A 13,710-nucleotide genomic window follows, 5' to 3' on the forward strand; every position below is an offset into this window, starting at 1 on the left:
ATGTGATGATCTAAGCTTTGAGGCCACAGTGCAAAGCATTGCACAACCATACCTCAGACACAGCAAATAGCCACAATCAAGCAGTAAGTAATACAATATAATTCATTGCTCTCACAGAGTTCCAGTCTTGGGGCACACATTGGCCATGCCAAAAAGCAGTGGCATAGTGTATCGAGTTCCTCTAATTAAAATGAGTGGTCCACAACACACACAAGAACCTCCTAACCTTAGTAAGAGTAATTCAAATAGGTTCTGAAATGGACTTAGCCACAATCAAGCAGTAAGTAATACAATATAATTCATTGCTCTCACAGAGTTCCAGTCTTGGGGCACACATTGGCCATGCCAAGAAGCAGTGGCATAGTGTATTGAGTTCCTCTAATTAAAATGAGTGGTCCACAACACACACAAGAACCTCCTAACCTTAGTAAGAGTAATTCAAATAGGTTCTGAAATGGACTGAACTTTCTCCTATATATGATCCCCTTTCTGATGGTGACCTTTATAAACAGAGAAAATAACCACCTAGACCAAATTAACCCAATGAAACAAATAGTGCATACTGTATATTAGAAAAATCCAAACAAAATTAACTACATATTTCCCCTTAGAACATCTTACAGGAAGTATACTGAACAAATAAACAAATAATGATTTAAATAGGAATATCCCTGAATAATCCCCTGTACAATGGAATTATACTTGTGTAGAAATAAAGGAAAAGGAACAGAACAAAAAAATATATAGCAACTGTATTTACAGACAGAACATAACTATAATCATAATATATATATATATATATATATATATATATATATATATATATATATATATATATATACATACAGTAATCCCTCCTTGATCGCGGGGGTTGCGTTCCAGAACTCCCCGCGAAAGGTGAAAATCTGCAAAGTAAAAACCATATGTTCATATGGTTATTTTTATATATTTTAAGCCCTTATAAACTCTCCCACACTCTTATAAACATTTCCTGCACAATTATACAGCATAAACCCTTTGTATTCGATTAGATATTAGGTAAGATTCATTGAAATTATGTATGTAAACACAGTTTATATACAGTAAAACCTAAATATTATTTTAAAGATATCGAACGTCTCCGATATCACATATGTTACAGCCATTACGACAGACAGGCCACCAGCAATAAATACGTACAATGCAAGAAAAATTGTATACAGTAAAATGTGTGTACAGTGATACTAAACTATGTACATGTAATAAGTACTGTACGTAGAAAATTAATTATGTTACTCACCAACAATGACACAGCGACTTGTCCGATAACGATGAGTTTAATTTTACTGCACAATAAAGGAGAGCGTTACAGCTCTTCTAAAGGAGCCTCTTCTGGCGACTGTGTAGCATTGCAGTTGTTCTTCTTCCGGCAGTCTCCTATTCAAATCCCTAAAGCAGATTTCATCCGGACTACCGCCTTATTACATCCACTTACAACTTGTTTTGCACCCTGGTTAAAGGACACTGCGGCCATAGATCTTATATTCTTTTCCTCCTTTTTAAATAAAAAAGAATCGTGGACTCATTGATGCCGTAATGGCGTCCTGCAGCGGTGTAGCTGTTCCCTTCCTTCAACATATCCAAAACTTTTACCTTTTCGGAAATCGTTAGCATCTTCTGTTGGCGCTTGGGCACGGCCCCTGAAGCAGTAGCAGGAGCAAGTTGATGCTGAATGAGCGAGACGAGACTTCCTGGTTAACGCAGCGGAATTGAATTCTGTGCTCCGTCGCTGAGCCAATCAGCACACAGGAACTTAACTGCGTGCTCTGATTGGGTAGCTTCTCAGCCATCTGCCAATAGCGTCCCTTGTATGAAATCAACTGGGCAAACCAACTGAGGAAGCATGTATCAGAAGTAAAAAATACCCATTGTCCGCAGAATCCTGTGAAGCAGCGAAAAATCTGCGTTATATATTTAGATATGCTTACATATAAAATCCGCGATAGAGTGAAGCCGCGAAAGTCGAAGCGCGATATAGCGAGGGATTACTGTGTATAATATATATATATCTGTTAAAAAGACACACACCTCCCTTTTACCACAATATAAACAATCTCCAGTTGTGTCCCTCCCACCTTTTTTTTTTTATTTTAATAACCTTATATCCTTATCCTTGCATATATCTGATCGATTTAAACCAAATGGGTATTCCAAAGTTAAGTCCAGATTACGGGTAAAATTTAACAATCTGTGCACTTAACCTTTAAGCTATAGCAGAGTGTTCTCACTGGTTCGGACCAAAATCCTGTCCTAGAAGCCATTGTCTGCATCTCCTGGGTGTATGGTGTTAAAGCATCCCTCGCTAAAAAAAACGGAAGATTCAAGCTTCAATAGTAAGAAAGGCAGCGTCCCACTCACAGGTGTCTTCTGATGGTTAGCCAACACTCGTAATCATGTATGCATAAACCAATCCAACATGTCGGCCTCTCATGTTTTTTAGAGCACCCCTTGAACTCCCTCTCTGGATTCCTCCTCTCCTCCTTTCCAAAAAAGTGTGCCTTCTTTTTGATGAATGGCCATATCCTTACGTTAAAACCAGCATGTTTTTGCAAGGACCCACAAGCACAGTATGACCCCCCTTCTCCCCACCTTAAAGCGACATCCCACAATTACTTAATTCCCAGGACATGTATTTTCAAGGAGAACAAGGTGGCAGAAACAGATACAGTAAATATAATATGTAATACCCGCTACAGTTGTTAGATTGTTTGAAGTCACGGCTCTTGGCACAGTGGGAATGTCTTTTTTTTCCCTCATTTATCTGTGGTGATGATTCACACTTTATTCTTTCATCAAAAAGAAGAAAACGCCTTGTAAGTAGTCAGTCTTGCTGCACAGGATTAAGTGGTTATATACCCACTGGCAGGCTGATAAAACTGCAAATTTTATGTTTATTTTATTTTAAAACATGTAATGGAAATCTGGCAATGTTTCTTAACCTTTTTAGTTTTGAGACCCTTTTTTATATAAAGTTCATTGATGACCCACATTCAGCAGCCAAAAATAAGTGCAGTTAGAGACTGAGAAAAATATTGCATGGTACTGTCAAGTGCTTCAATGGATGGGAGCTTTGAGGAAGGTGGTGGTTTCAGTGCATCTCATTTGCTGAAAGGGCTGCCCCCACTTTCATGTGCTTGTGTTCCAGGTATTTACACGTCTGTAAAGCACTTATACTAGGCATGCATCAGAATTCTGTAATGCTTGTCTTTCCATATAAATAAAAAGGATGCAAACAAGGTTACCAGCAAATGCATATTCGCTGCAAAAAAACCCTTTTGGCTAATTTTGAAGACCGTTGCTATTCTTTAAGTAAAAGTCAACTTCAACAAAATTTTCCTTAGCTTAAAAATTCTTAAAATATAAGCATCATAGTAAATGGTCTTAAAACTTTGCAGGTAAAACATTTCCTAGCCTAAGAAATTGTTTATTTCATTCACCTTATAATTCAAAATAAAAGTGATACTTTGGACAAATAGAAAATTATTTTTTCTTCTGTAATATTCTCTGTTCATGTATATACATACATTCATCTTCCAAACCCACTTTATCCTTAAAGGTGTCACAGGGAAGCTAGAGCCTATCCAATCAAGCATAATACACATGGTAGGAACAATCCCTGGACAGGGTGACAGTCCTTCAGGCTACCACTGTACCACCCTCATTCATGTACATTTTCCACAAAGTTTTTTAATTTACCATTTTATCTAAGTTTTTTTGATCCATTTTATCATTGTACTTTATTGTTTGAACCCATAATGTTTTATTTTATGCTAGGGAAAATTCACGATTAGCTGCTGAAGTCTACAAGGATATGCCTGAGACGAGCTTCACAAGAACAATTTCCAATCCAGAAGTGGTTATGATGCGTCAACGGCAGCAAAAACTGGAGAGAAGGATGCAGCAGTTTCGTAGTAGTGATGGCAGGCCTGATTCAGGTATGTTCCTGCAAGAGACTTGATACAGTACCTCTTGTCATGTATTTGTTGAAATCATAAAATTAATATACTGTTAGTTTTTATTTTTGTCCATGCACACACAATTCCAAGAAAGACAAGTTTTCTTTTTTTTATCTGTAAATAAACTTGCCCATATTTTCATTCAGTTCTTCATGTTCAGATGTCACTATTGATTTTCATTTTATTTACTGAATACCTATAAGAGAAAATTAAGAAAAAAAAGCACTGAAATGAATTGTAAAAGAATGGAACACTCTTTTTTAGTGTTTATCATTGTGTCAGTATTTTTATACTTCACAGTATGCATTGCATTGTACACTTAGTGGCAAAACATATTTTAGTATCTATCTTTTTGTTGTGTTGGTGCTATCTGCTCCAAGGTATGTTAGGCTAAATTTTGCTACAATTGTAAGAATTAACTATGGATTGTTACCATGATTTGATTGCAACCTTATGTATTTCACATATTTTTATGCTTCTGTTCATGTAAGAATTGCATCATTACTTGCTTAACTTCAAATTTAAATAGTATTGTGAAACCATATAATTTTTTTAATATTCACATTAATTGAAAATGTGTATTTGTTTATACATTTGGGACAATTTGAACCGCTTCCCATAACCACTGTTACAGCTCTTTTCTACCCTCAGTTTTTAATAATAATAATACATTTATTTTTTAGGAATTTCATACATTGAATGTGCTTTAAAAAAACTTGATAGTGTCAGTTGCTTGAAAATGTTAAAATAAAAATAAAGATAGTCAGACACTGTGAAAAAAACAAATAGTAATAATAGTAAAAATGTAAATTAATGAAAGTTGCTAACACTATTACATAAGTTATAGGCTAAGAGTCGTTATTATTTAACAATGGCTATAGCCAGATGACAGTGGTGGAGAGAAATTCTTAATCCTGGAGAAAATAAACCTCTTGGACCCACAGTTGTAACTTGTGTAGGAGAACAGTTTATTGACCAATGGTTTTTTTTTTTTTTTTTTTTTTTTTTTTTTAATGGATTATTGTAATTTTCATGTATTATTAACTGGGAGAGGGCAGCTGTGAATGGAAATGATAAGAATCCCAAACAAATTGTAATCTCACTACAACCACAACTTTTTTTTATTTGGCAAAATTGGAACTGTACCTCACATAGTTCAAAAATGTTATGTTGCCAGAGATAGTTGTCACAATGTCTATCAGATGTTAAGTAAACTTAAAAGAATAAGTTTGATATTTTCAAGTTGAAGTTATTTCTTCACTAATATGGTATATATGCACTTGCCACACAAAATTGTGTTCTGAAGACAAGCGTTTTTTATATAAATTTTAAAAAATACTTATCCAGCCCTTGAGTTTTATAATTCTTCCTACAATTATGAGGCACGGATCACTTAGAAAACAAAAGCCTAACTTTAGGCATTCTTCCAATTCTGATTTGAAAATGATAAACTAAACTACAGGGTGGGCCAACAACCAGGTCATAAATACCAAAAGACCAAAGAAGTTATTCTGGACTTTAGGACCTCTAAAAAGACCAATCACAGTCCGATAACAATCAATAGAGATAAACATTTTTTTTATGAAAAAAAACATTTTTATTTATATAATATGCTCTACATCACTGCCATTGCTTCTCGGACAATGGTGGCGCGCACAGACGTTGTAGCTTTGGGCTCCCCATATAGGTGCTCTTTTCTGCTATTATTGTTCTTAATATTGACTTTCATTGTTTTACAGTGCATCCGGAAAGTATTCACAGCGCATCACTTTTTCCACATTTTGTTATGTTACAGCCTTATTCCAAAATGGATTAAATTCATTTTTTTCCTCAGATTCTACACACAACACCCATAATGCCAACGTGAAAAAAGTTTACTTGAGATTTTTGCAAATTTATTAAAAATAAAAAAAATTGAGAAAGCACATGTACTAAGTATTCACAGCCTTTGCCATGAAGTTCAAAATTGAGCTCAGGTGCATCCTGTATTCCCTGATCATCCTTGAGACGTTTCTGCAGCTTAATTGAAGTTCACCTGTGGTAAATTCAGTTGATTGGGACATGACTTGGAAAGGCACACACCTGTCTATATAAGGTCCCACAGTTGACAGTTCATGTCAGAGCACAAACCAAGCATGAAGTCAAAGGAATTGTCTGTAGACCTCCGAGACAGGATTGTCTCGAGGCCACAAATCTGGGGAAGGTTACAGAAAAATTTCTGCTGCTTTGAAGGTCCCAATGAGCACAGTGGCCTCCATCATCCGAAAGTGGAAGAAGTTCGAAACCACCAGGACTCTTCCTAGAGCTGGCCGGCCATCTAAAACTGAGCGATCGGGGGGAGAAGGGCCTTAGTCAGGGAGGTGACCAAGAACCCGATGGTCACTCTGTCAGAGCTCCAGAGGTCCTCTGTGGAGAGAGGAGAACCTTCCAGAAGGGACAACCATCTCTGCAGAAATCCACCAATCAGGCCTGTATGGTAAGAGTGGCCAGATGGAAGCCACTCCTTAGTAAAAGGGCACATGGCAGCCTACCTGGAGTTTGCCAAAAGGCACCTGAAGGACTCTCAGACCATGAAAAGAAAATTCTCTGGTCTGATGAGAACAAAGATTGAACTCTTTGGTGTGAATGCCAGGCATCATGTTTGGAGGAAACCAGGCACCGCTCATCACCAGGCCAATACCATCCCTACAGTGAAGCATGGTGATGGCAGCATCATGCTGTGGGGGATGTTTTTCAGTGGCGGGTCTGGGAGACTAGTCAGGATAAAGGGAAAGATGACTGCAGCAATGTACAGAGACATTCTGATGAAAACCTGCTCCAGAGCGCTCTTGACCTCAAACTGGGGCAACAGTTCATCTTTCAGCAGGACAATGACTCTAAGCACACAGCCAAGATATCAAAGAAGTTGCTTCAGGACAACTCTGTGATGTCCTTGAGTGGCCCAGCCAGAGCCCAGACTTGAATCGATTGAACATCTCTGGAGAGATCTTAAAATGGCTGTGCACCGACGCTTCCCATCCAACCTGATGGAGCTTGAGAGGTGCTGCAAAGAGGAATGGGCGAAACTGGCCATGGATAGGTGTGCCAAGCTTGTGGCATCATATTCAAAAAGATTGAGGCTGTAATTGCTGCCAAAGGTGCATCGACAAAGTATTGAACAAAGGCTGTGAATACTTATGTACATGTGATTTCTCTGTTTGTTTATTTTTAATAAATTTGCGAAAACCTCATGTAAACTTTTTTCACGTTGTCATTATAGGGTATTTTGTGTAGAATTCTGAGGGAAAAAAATGAATTTAATCCATTTGGAATAATGCTGTAACATAACAAAATGTGGAAAAAGTGATGCGCTGTGAATACTTCCCGGATGCACTGTGCACACGGAAGCGAGCATCCAATACAGTCGTCAAAAGCTTCTACAGATCGGCTCTAATAGCACAGATAATTATTATAACACAAGCAATACCACAGGAGATTCTCAGATCACCGGGACTTACGTTGACTCCACACTTGAAAGACGGCGATGCAGATGGTGCAGGGAGAGGAAGCAAAAAACAGGCAAGCGAGCAGGATTACTAGCTAGGCTAATGACTGCTCCACATAAAACCCCTCTTCCTAGCGTTCTTCTTGTGAATACTAGATCACTCGCAAATAAATGGATGAGCTCCGACTGGATATTTCCACACACAAAACTACAAGGGACTGTTGTCTTTTGATTTTTTCTGAGACGTGGCTAGATCCCACCATACCGGAAACAGCAGTTGAACTTGCAGGTTTCACGCTCCATTGAGCCGATCGAACCCCCAATTCCGGTAAGAAAACAGGTGGAGGACTGTGTGTCTATACTAATAATGCTTGGTGCACTAATATAACTACAATCAACAAGTTTTGTTGTCCGGATGTGGAATATCTGATGCTAAGATGCTGACCATCTTACCTACCGAGAGAACATACCGTCGTTATTGTTACGGCAGTATACATACCTCCTCAGACTAATGTTAAGTCAGCGCTTGAAAAATTGTTTGACGTTATCAGTAAACAACAGAATGCGCACCCTGATGCAGTTTTTATCATTACTAGGGTTTTTAATCAAGCAAATCTTAAGGATGTATTCCCCAGATCTTATCAGCATGTACATTGTAAATTCAGAGGGGAAAACACCTTAGACCACATCTATACAAACATAAAAGACGCCTATAAGGTCATTCCACGCCCCACCTCGGCCAGTCTGATCATCTCTCTTTGTTTCTTGTTCTAGCGCACAAAGCCCTTATCAACAGTACTAATCCAATTAGCAAGACTGTTAAAGTTTGGCCTGAAGCTGCCATTTGCCAACTCCAGGACTGCTTTGAACAAACAGACTGGAATATATTTTTTCATCAGACAGACTTAGAGACATATACATAATCTGTGCTGTCATATATTAATTACTGTGTGGACAATGTCACTGTCAACAAAAGGATTAAGGTCTACCCAAATGAGAAACTATGGATGAATAGTGAAGTCAAACAGCTGCTCAGGAAAGGGACAAAGCCTTTAAATTAGGAGACACCTCAGCCTATAGAGCTGCCAGAGCTAACCTCAAGAAGGGCATCAAGTCTGCTAAACTAATGTACAAACAACGGATTGAGGAGGACTTTGACAATAACTCAGATTCACAGCAGATATGGCAAGGCATCCGATTAATCACAGATTACAAAAAGAAAAATGACGTACAATACACACTGGCCAATAACAATGCCAACCTAGCAGAGGAACTTAACAGTTTCTTTGCTCTGTTTGACAAGGACAATAACCGAAGCTGACTGAAGACTTGCAGCCTTTGGTCGTACACATACATGATGTGCGGCGGGCACTCGAAAACATCAATACAGGGAAGGCAGCAGATACTGGTAATGTGCAAGGTCATGTGCTCCAGGCCTGCGCTGACCAATTAGTGGAAGTATTTACACACATATTCAACCTCTCTCTCTCCTCAGGTGTAGTCCCCTTGTGCCTGAAATCCACAACCATTGTACCTGTTCCCAAAAAACTGAGGATAACCTGTCTTAATGACTATCGACCATTCGCTGTCACCCCTGTCAAGTGCTTTGAATGACTGGTAATCACCCACATCAAATCCTCCATCCCAGCTGATCTATACCAACACCAGTTTGCCTATCGATCAAACAAATCAACTGAGGACGCCATCTGTGTGGCTGCACATGCTGCCCTCTCTCACCTGGAAAAGCCCAACACCTATGTTAGGATGCTCTTCATTGACTACAGCTCTGCATTTAATACCATCATACCTAACCAGCTGATCAAAAAACTCTATGCACTAGGACTTGCTCCGTCCATATGCAACTGTTACTGGATTTTCTCACCAACCTCCCCCAGTCTGTCAGGATGGGCAAACACCCATCCTCCACCCTTACCCTGAGCACTGGTGTGCCGCAAGGATGTGTACTAAGTCCCCTTCTCAATGCACTCTTCACCAATGACTGTCAACCCATCCATCAATCAAACATTATTGTTAAATTTGCAGATGATATGACTGTCATTGGGCTTATAACAGACAACATTGAAGCTGCATATAGGGAAGAGGTTCAGAGACTGACAGCATGGTGTAACACCAGAAACCTGGCATTAAATACCATAAAGACCAAAGAAGTTATTCTCGACTTTAGGACCACTAAAAAGACCAATCACAGTCCGATAACAATCAATGCAGATACTGTGGAGGGAGTTTCCAGCTTTAAGTTTCTAGGAGTCACCATCTCAGAGGACCTGTCCTGGGCTGACAACAACTTGGCTATAATAGGCAAAGCACAACAATGCCTCTATTTTCTCAGGAAGCTAAGGAGAGCTGACCCCCCCAGTAGCTGCTGGTTAATTTCTATAGATGCACTATAGAGAGCATCTTAACTAACTGCATGATGGCCTGGTACAACATCTGCACCAAGGCTGCTAAAGAAGCCCTGCAGCGGGTCGTAAAAACAGCAGAGGCCATTATTGGGACTGAACTGCCATCTCTCAAACTCTTGTATATAAGACTCAGTGTGTGAGAAGGGCCAAAAACATTCTTAAGGACAAAACTCATCCTGGAAATTCTTTGTTTGAGCTCCTCCCATCAGGCAGACGCTTTAGGTCAATCCGTGTACGCACAAACAGACTGAAAAATAGCTTTTTCCCATCTGCCATAAACTTTCTTGAACTCTGAATCTCCTCAGTCTGAGATCATTTTTAATTGAACATGTGCAATAAGCTATATTGGTAATGTGCAATATACTAATGTAATACAATATGTAATAAGTAATGTACTATTCATTAACAGATGCATTAACAATTTATGCTGCTGTACTTTGAGCAATAGTAATTTGCTTTGGTTACTTGATCACTTGACACTGTATACGACGTATTTGGAATTATCTGACTTTTCTTTAAATGCACCTTGGGGCTGTCACAAAAAAGTAATTTCGTGTTGTGTTACACAATGACAATAAAGTACTTGAACTTGAAGTGAACACGTATTAGCACAAGTAGAGTTATTCTTGTAATGGCGTTGGTGATACGTTCCCTAAGATGATTTATATTTCGTATCTTTTTCTGATACACCATGGCCTTCAAAAGCCCCACAGAAAAAATCAAGTGGGGTGAGATCTGGGGATCTGGGAGGCCACTCCACAGGACCACGGCGACCAATCCAAGCATCCGGAAATTGCTGATCTAACCATATGTTAAAAACCATATGTATGGAAACTTATGGCCCACCCTGTATATATAGAGTCTTTTGAAGTATTGTCTCTTTGTGCTTATTGGTGTGAAGATACTGCCATTTGAAAGGTGCTGATCTCTCACTTCTCTTTTTTGATGCAATGTTTTGAACAGGAGAGTGTTGTGATTCAGGTGATTAAACATAGATTGGATATTTTGTGTTATTTTTATCATGTTGCACTGAACAATCTGTGTGTTTAGAAAAACACAGATTTCTTGTTCAATTAGGGAATTGGCTATACACTTATACAGGAAAAACTAAGTTTATTAAGTTTTCTTCTACAAACAATGTCAATAATTTGACTTCTAAAAACAGTGTTCAACACCTTTATTTTGGGTATGGATTCTCTTTCTGTATCTGAAGCACATCTGCCTATTCTGTTCCAAAGTCAATTAAAAAGCAAAGTAATTTGATGTTTTCTGATCACATTTTGTCTTAAATTTCATAAATTATTTTTTTTGTTTTTTTTATAGTTGAGCTGATATTACAACAGGAAATTTGTTAAATTGAAGTATTACAGTTATACAAAAATCATCCTGCAACTAGCTTATTCACTTTTTAATAAACACTAGAATTACCAGAGCCTTACGAAAAAACTCGTAGATCCGGCCCACCTTAAATCGCTTCTTATATCCGTTCACACCTCTCCACCAGCATCCTTTTTCCTCTAAATGTGCTGATAAAAGATAAGCTGCCAGCAGCCGGCTATTCCATCCCCCCCACCGACTTAGAACGTGCGCAAACTTTTCCCAGCTCATGCCTTGATTGATTATCTGGGAGTGAAGTGGAGTTTTAGAGTGGAAATAATAGATCGTTATTGGGAACACATGCATTTCATGCGTGTTCCGTTTCTACAGTAATCTGTGTAAACACATTGTTAAAACAGAAACTTTTTCATATTTTAGTAATAAATGTTACAAAATGTAGGCATAAACTATAGAATGTGTAAAGCCCGAGTTCCAAAGATCAAACAAACACTTTCACAAAAGCTTCAAGGATGCTACAACCAGTTTCCGTGGCGTAGCGCGATAAGATTTGCCTCTCAGAGCGCAGCAGCTTTGCCTTGCCTCACAGACCTGAGTTCAATTCCCCGCTGGTGATAAAGTTTTGCTTTTTTTTTTTCTTTTTAACCTCAAACGGACATAAAATTTATAAATTGGGTATGCACTGTCAGTTAATGAGATCGTTATATTTTCATGTGGGATGCTCCTTTTTAAATATTTTTTTAACAATTGAGATTGCAATTAACATGAACAACTGTCCTTATAACTTATTTTTAAGATCCATAACACACAGACAGACAGAGCACTGCGTAATAGAGAGACAGACAGGCAGAGATATACAAATAAACAGGGAAGGCACATGTACTGAAAGAAAAAAAAGATCAACATGTGCGTTGGTCCTGCTGCACTGAATAAGCTCACATGCTCTAACATCCCCCCTCCCCCCATTTGACTCTCTACGTAACAGCACAAGTACAGCTTGTCTTTTATCAGCACATTTAGAGGACAAAGGATGCTGGGCGGAGAGGTGTGAACGGATTTAAGAAGCGATTTAAGGTGGGCCGGATCTACGAGTTTTTCGTAGGCTCTGGTAATTCTAGTGTTAAAGAGACAATAGCCAATCAAAATATAATTTTAAATTCTGCTAAATGTACTAAAAAAATCCAATGTAAATATGTGTAGCTTCTGATTCTAACACAACGGAATGTCATACCAGTCAATGGAGTTATTTCTACATACACTGTACATTATTACAAACAGTCATTCTTTGCTTATACTGTACTAGAAATGAATTAGTCTAGCAAACACAGTTTAAGAGATGACATAATTGATATGTCTGAAATTGTGATGCGTGTTAGTTTGATAAATACAAATGTGTTGGTTCTACAAAAGAACATTGGCGTACATTGAAGCTGGTTAAATTTTGCACAAACTGCATTAGTTTCTTTATAAAAGACAAGCATAGATACATGAAATAAATTACCGTGTAATATAGTTAACCACCTTAGCACTATGTTATCCCCTGGAAAAACATATCAAAAACATTTAATTTTTTTAACAAGAAAAAATGTTATTTTTGTTTGGCAGTAATATGTAAATATGAAAACGTCAACATAAATACAGCGGAAAAGGTATGTCTATTGTCCACTGCTGTACTGGTGCAGATTTAGTACAAGTCCTTTGTGAGATATGTTTTGACACCATCACCTACACACAGCCTGATGTTATAATCTGGACAATAGAAGAGTGTTTCTGTACTTTTCTTATAATTTTATTGCTGTCGCATTGTGAACAGTGTGAACATCTGATAATCAGTTCACATCGTCATCACGATTACCCGTTTCGAGAAGTTGCCAAATTTTCATTTGCCATTGTGTTTTAATGAGTTACCTTAGAGTAGCAGAAATTATAGAAATACTAATGATTTTTTATAGCATGATATTATTTTATTCACTTGATGACTGCAGAATAATATCATGTGTGTTATTTGGGTTTAACATTTGTCATAATCTCGAGACAGAGTCGTATAAAGGTGTGGGGCAGCCACCTGTATAATTTGGTTTCCTGCTGCAAAGTTGCTTTTCAAAATAATACAGCACTGATATGCACACAACCGAGTCCAAAACAGAACTGAGGGAATAGGAAAAAGATGGAGGCTTTTAAAGGGGGAGACAGGAAGTGAAGTCAAAGGGGTCGGGGCTCATGTAGGTCTTCTGCCATTGGTGCGAGCCCGGACGTGACATCACAGGGGCCGGAGCCGGCAAGGTCTCCTTCCATTGGCTCGGGTCCCGGAAGTGACGTCAAGATGACCAGGTGGAATCTCCCGTGAATGGTCTGCAGGCAAGGGGAGAAAAAGAGTCAGTGCACTCTGCCAATCCCGGTATGTCTCGGAACTGTCCCTACTCAAGCCCTTTAGCTGCCTCCCATGCGCATGTGTGTGACACATTATAAACTG

The 13,710-nt window shown here is 38.5% G+C and overlaps 1 protein-coding gene across 1 annotated transcript in view; it reads left to right on the forward strand.

Annotated features, from left to right (window-relative positions):
• afdna (afadin, adherens junction formation factor a) overlaps positions 1-13,710 on the forward strand; it is a 416,944-nt gene that overhangs the window by 173,303 nt on the left and 229,931 nt on the right. The window contains 1 exon segment of the mRNA XM_051924597.1: positions 3,814-3,974. Within this exon segment, the coding sequence (XP_051780557.1) occupies positions 3,814-3,974 (161 nt within the window).

Source organism: Erpetoichthys calabaricus, chromosome 3 (assembly GCF_900747795.2).
Source record: "Erpetoichthys calabaricus chromosome 3, fErpCal1.3, whole genome shotgun sequence".
NCBI classification, from domain to species: domain Eukaryota; kingdom Metazoa; phylum Chordata; class Cladistia; order Polypteriformes; family Polypteridae; genus Erpetoichthys; species Erpetoichthys calabaricus.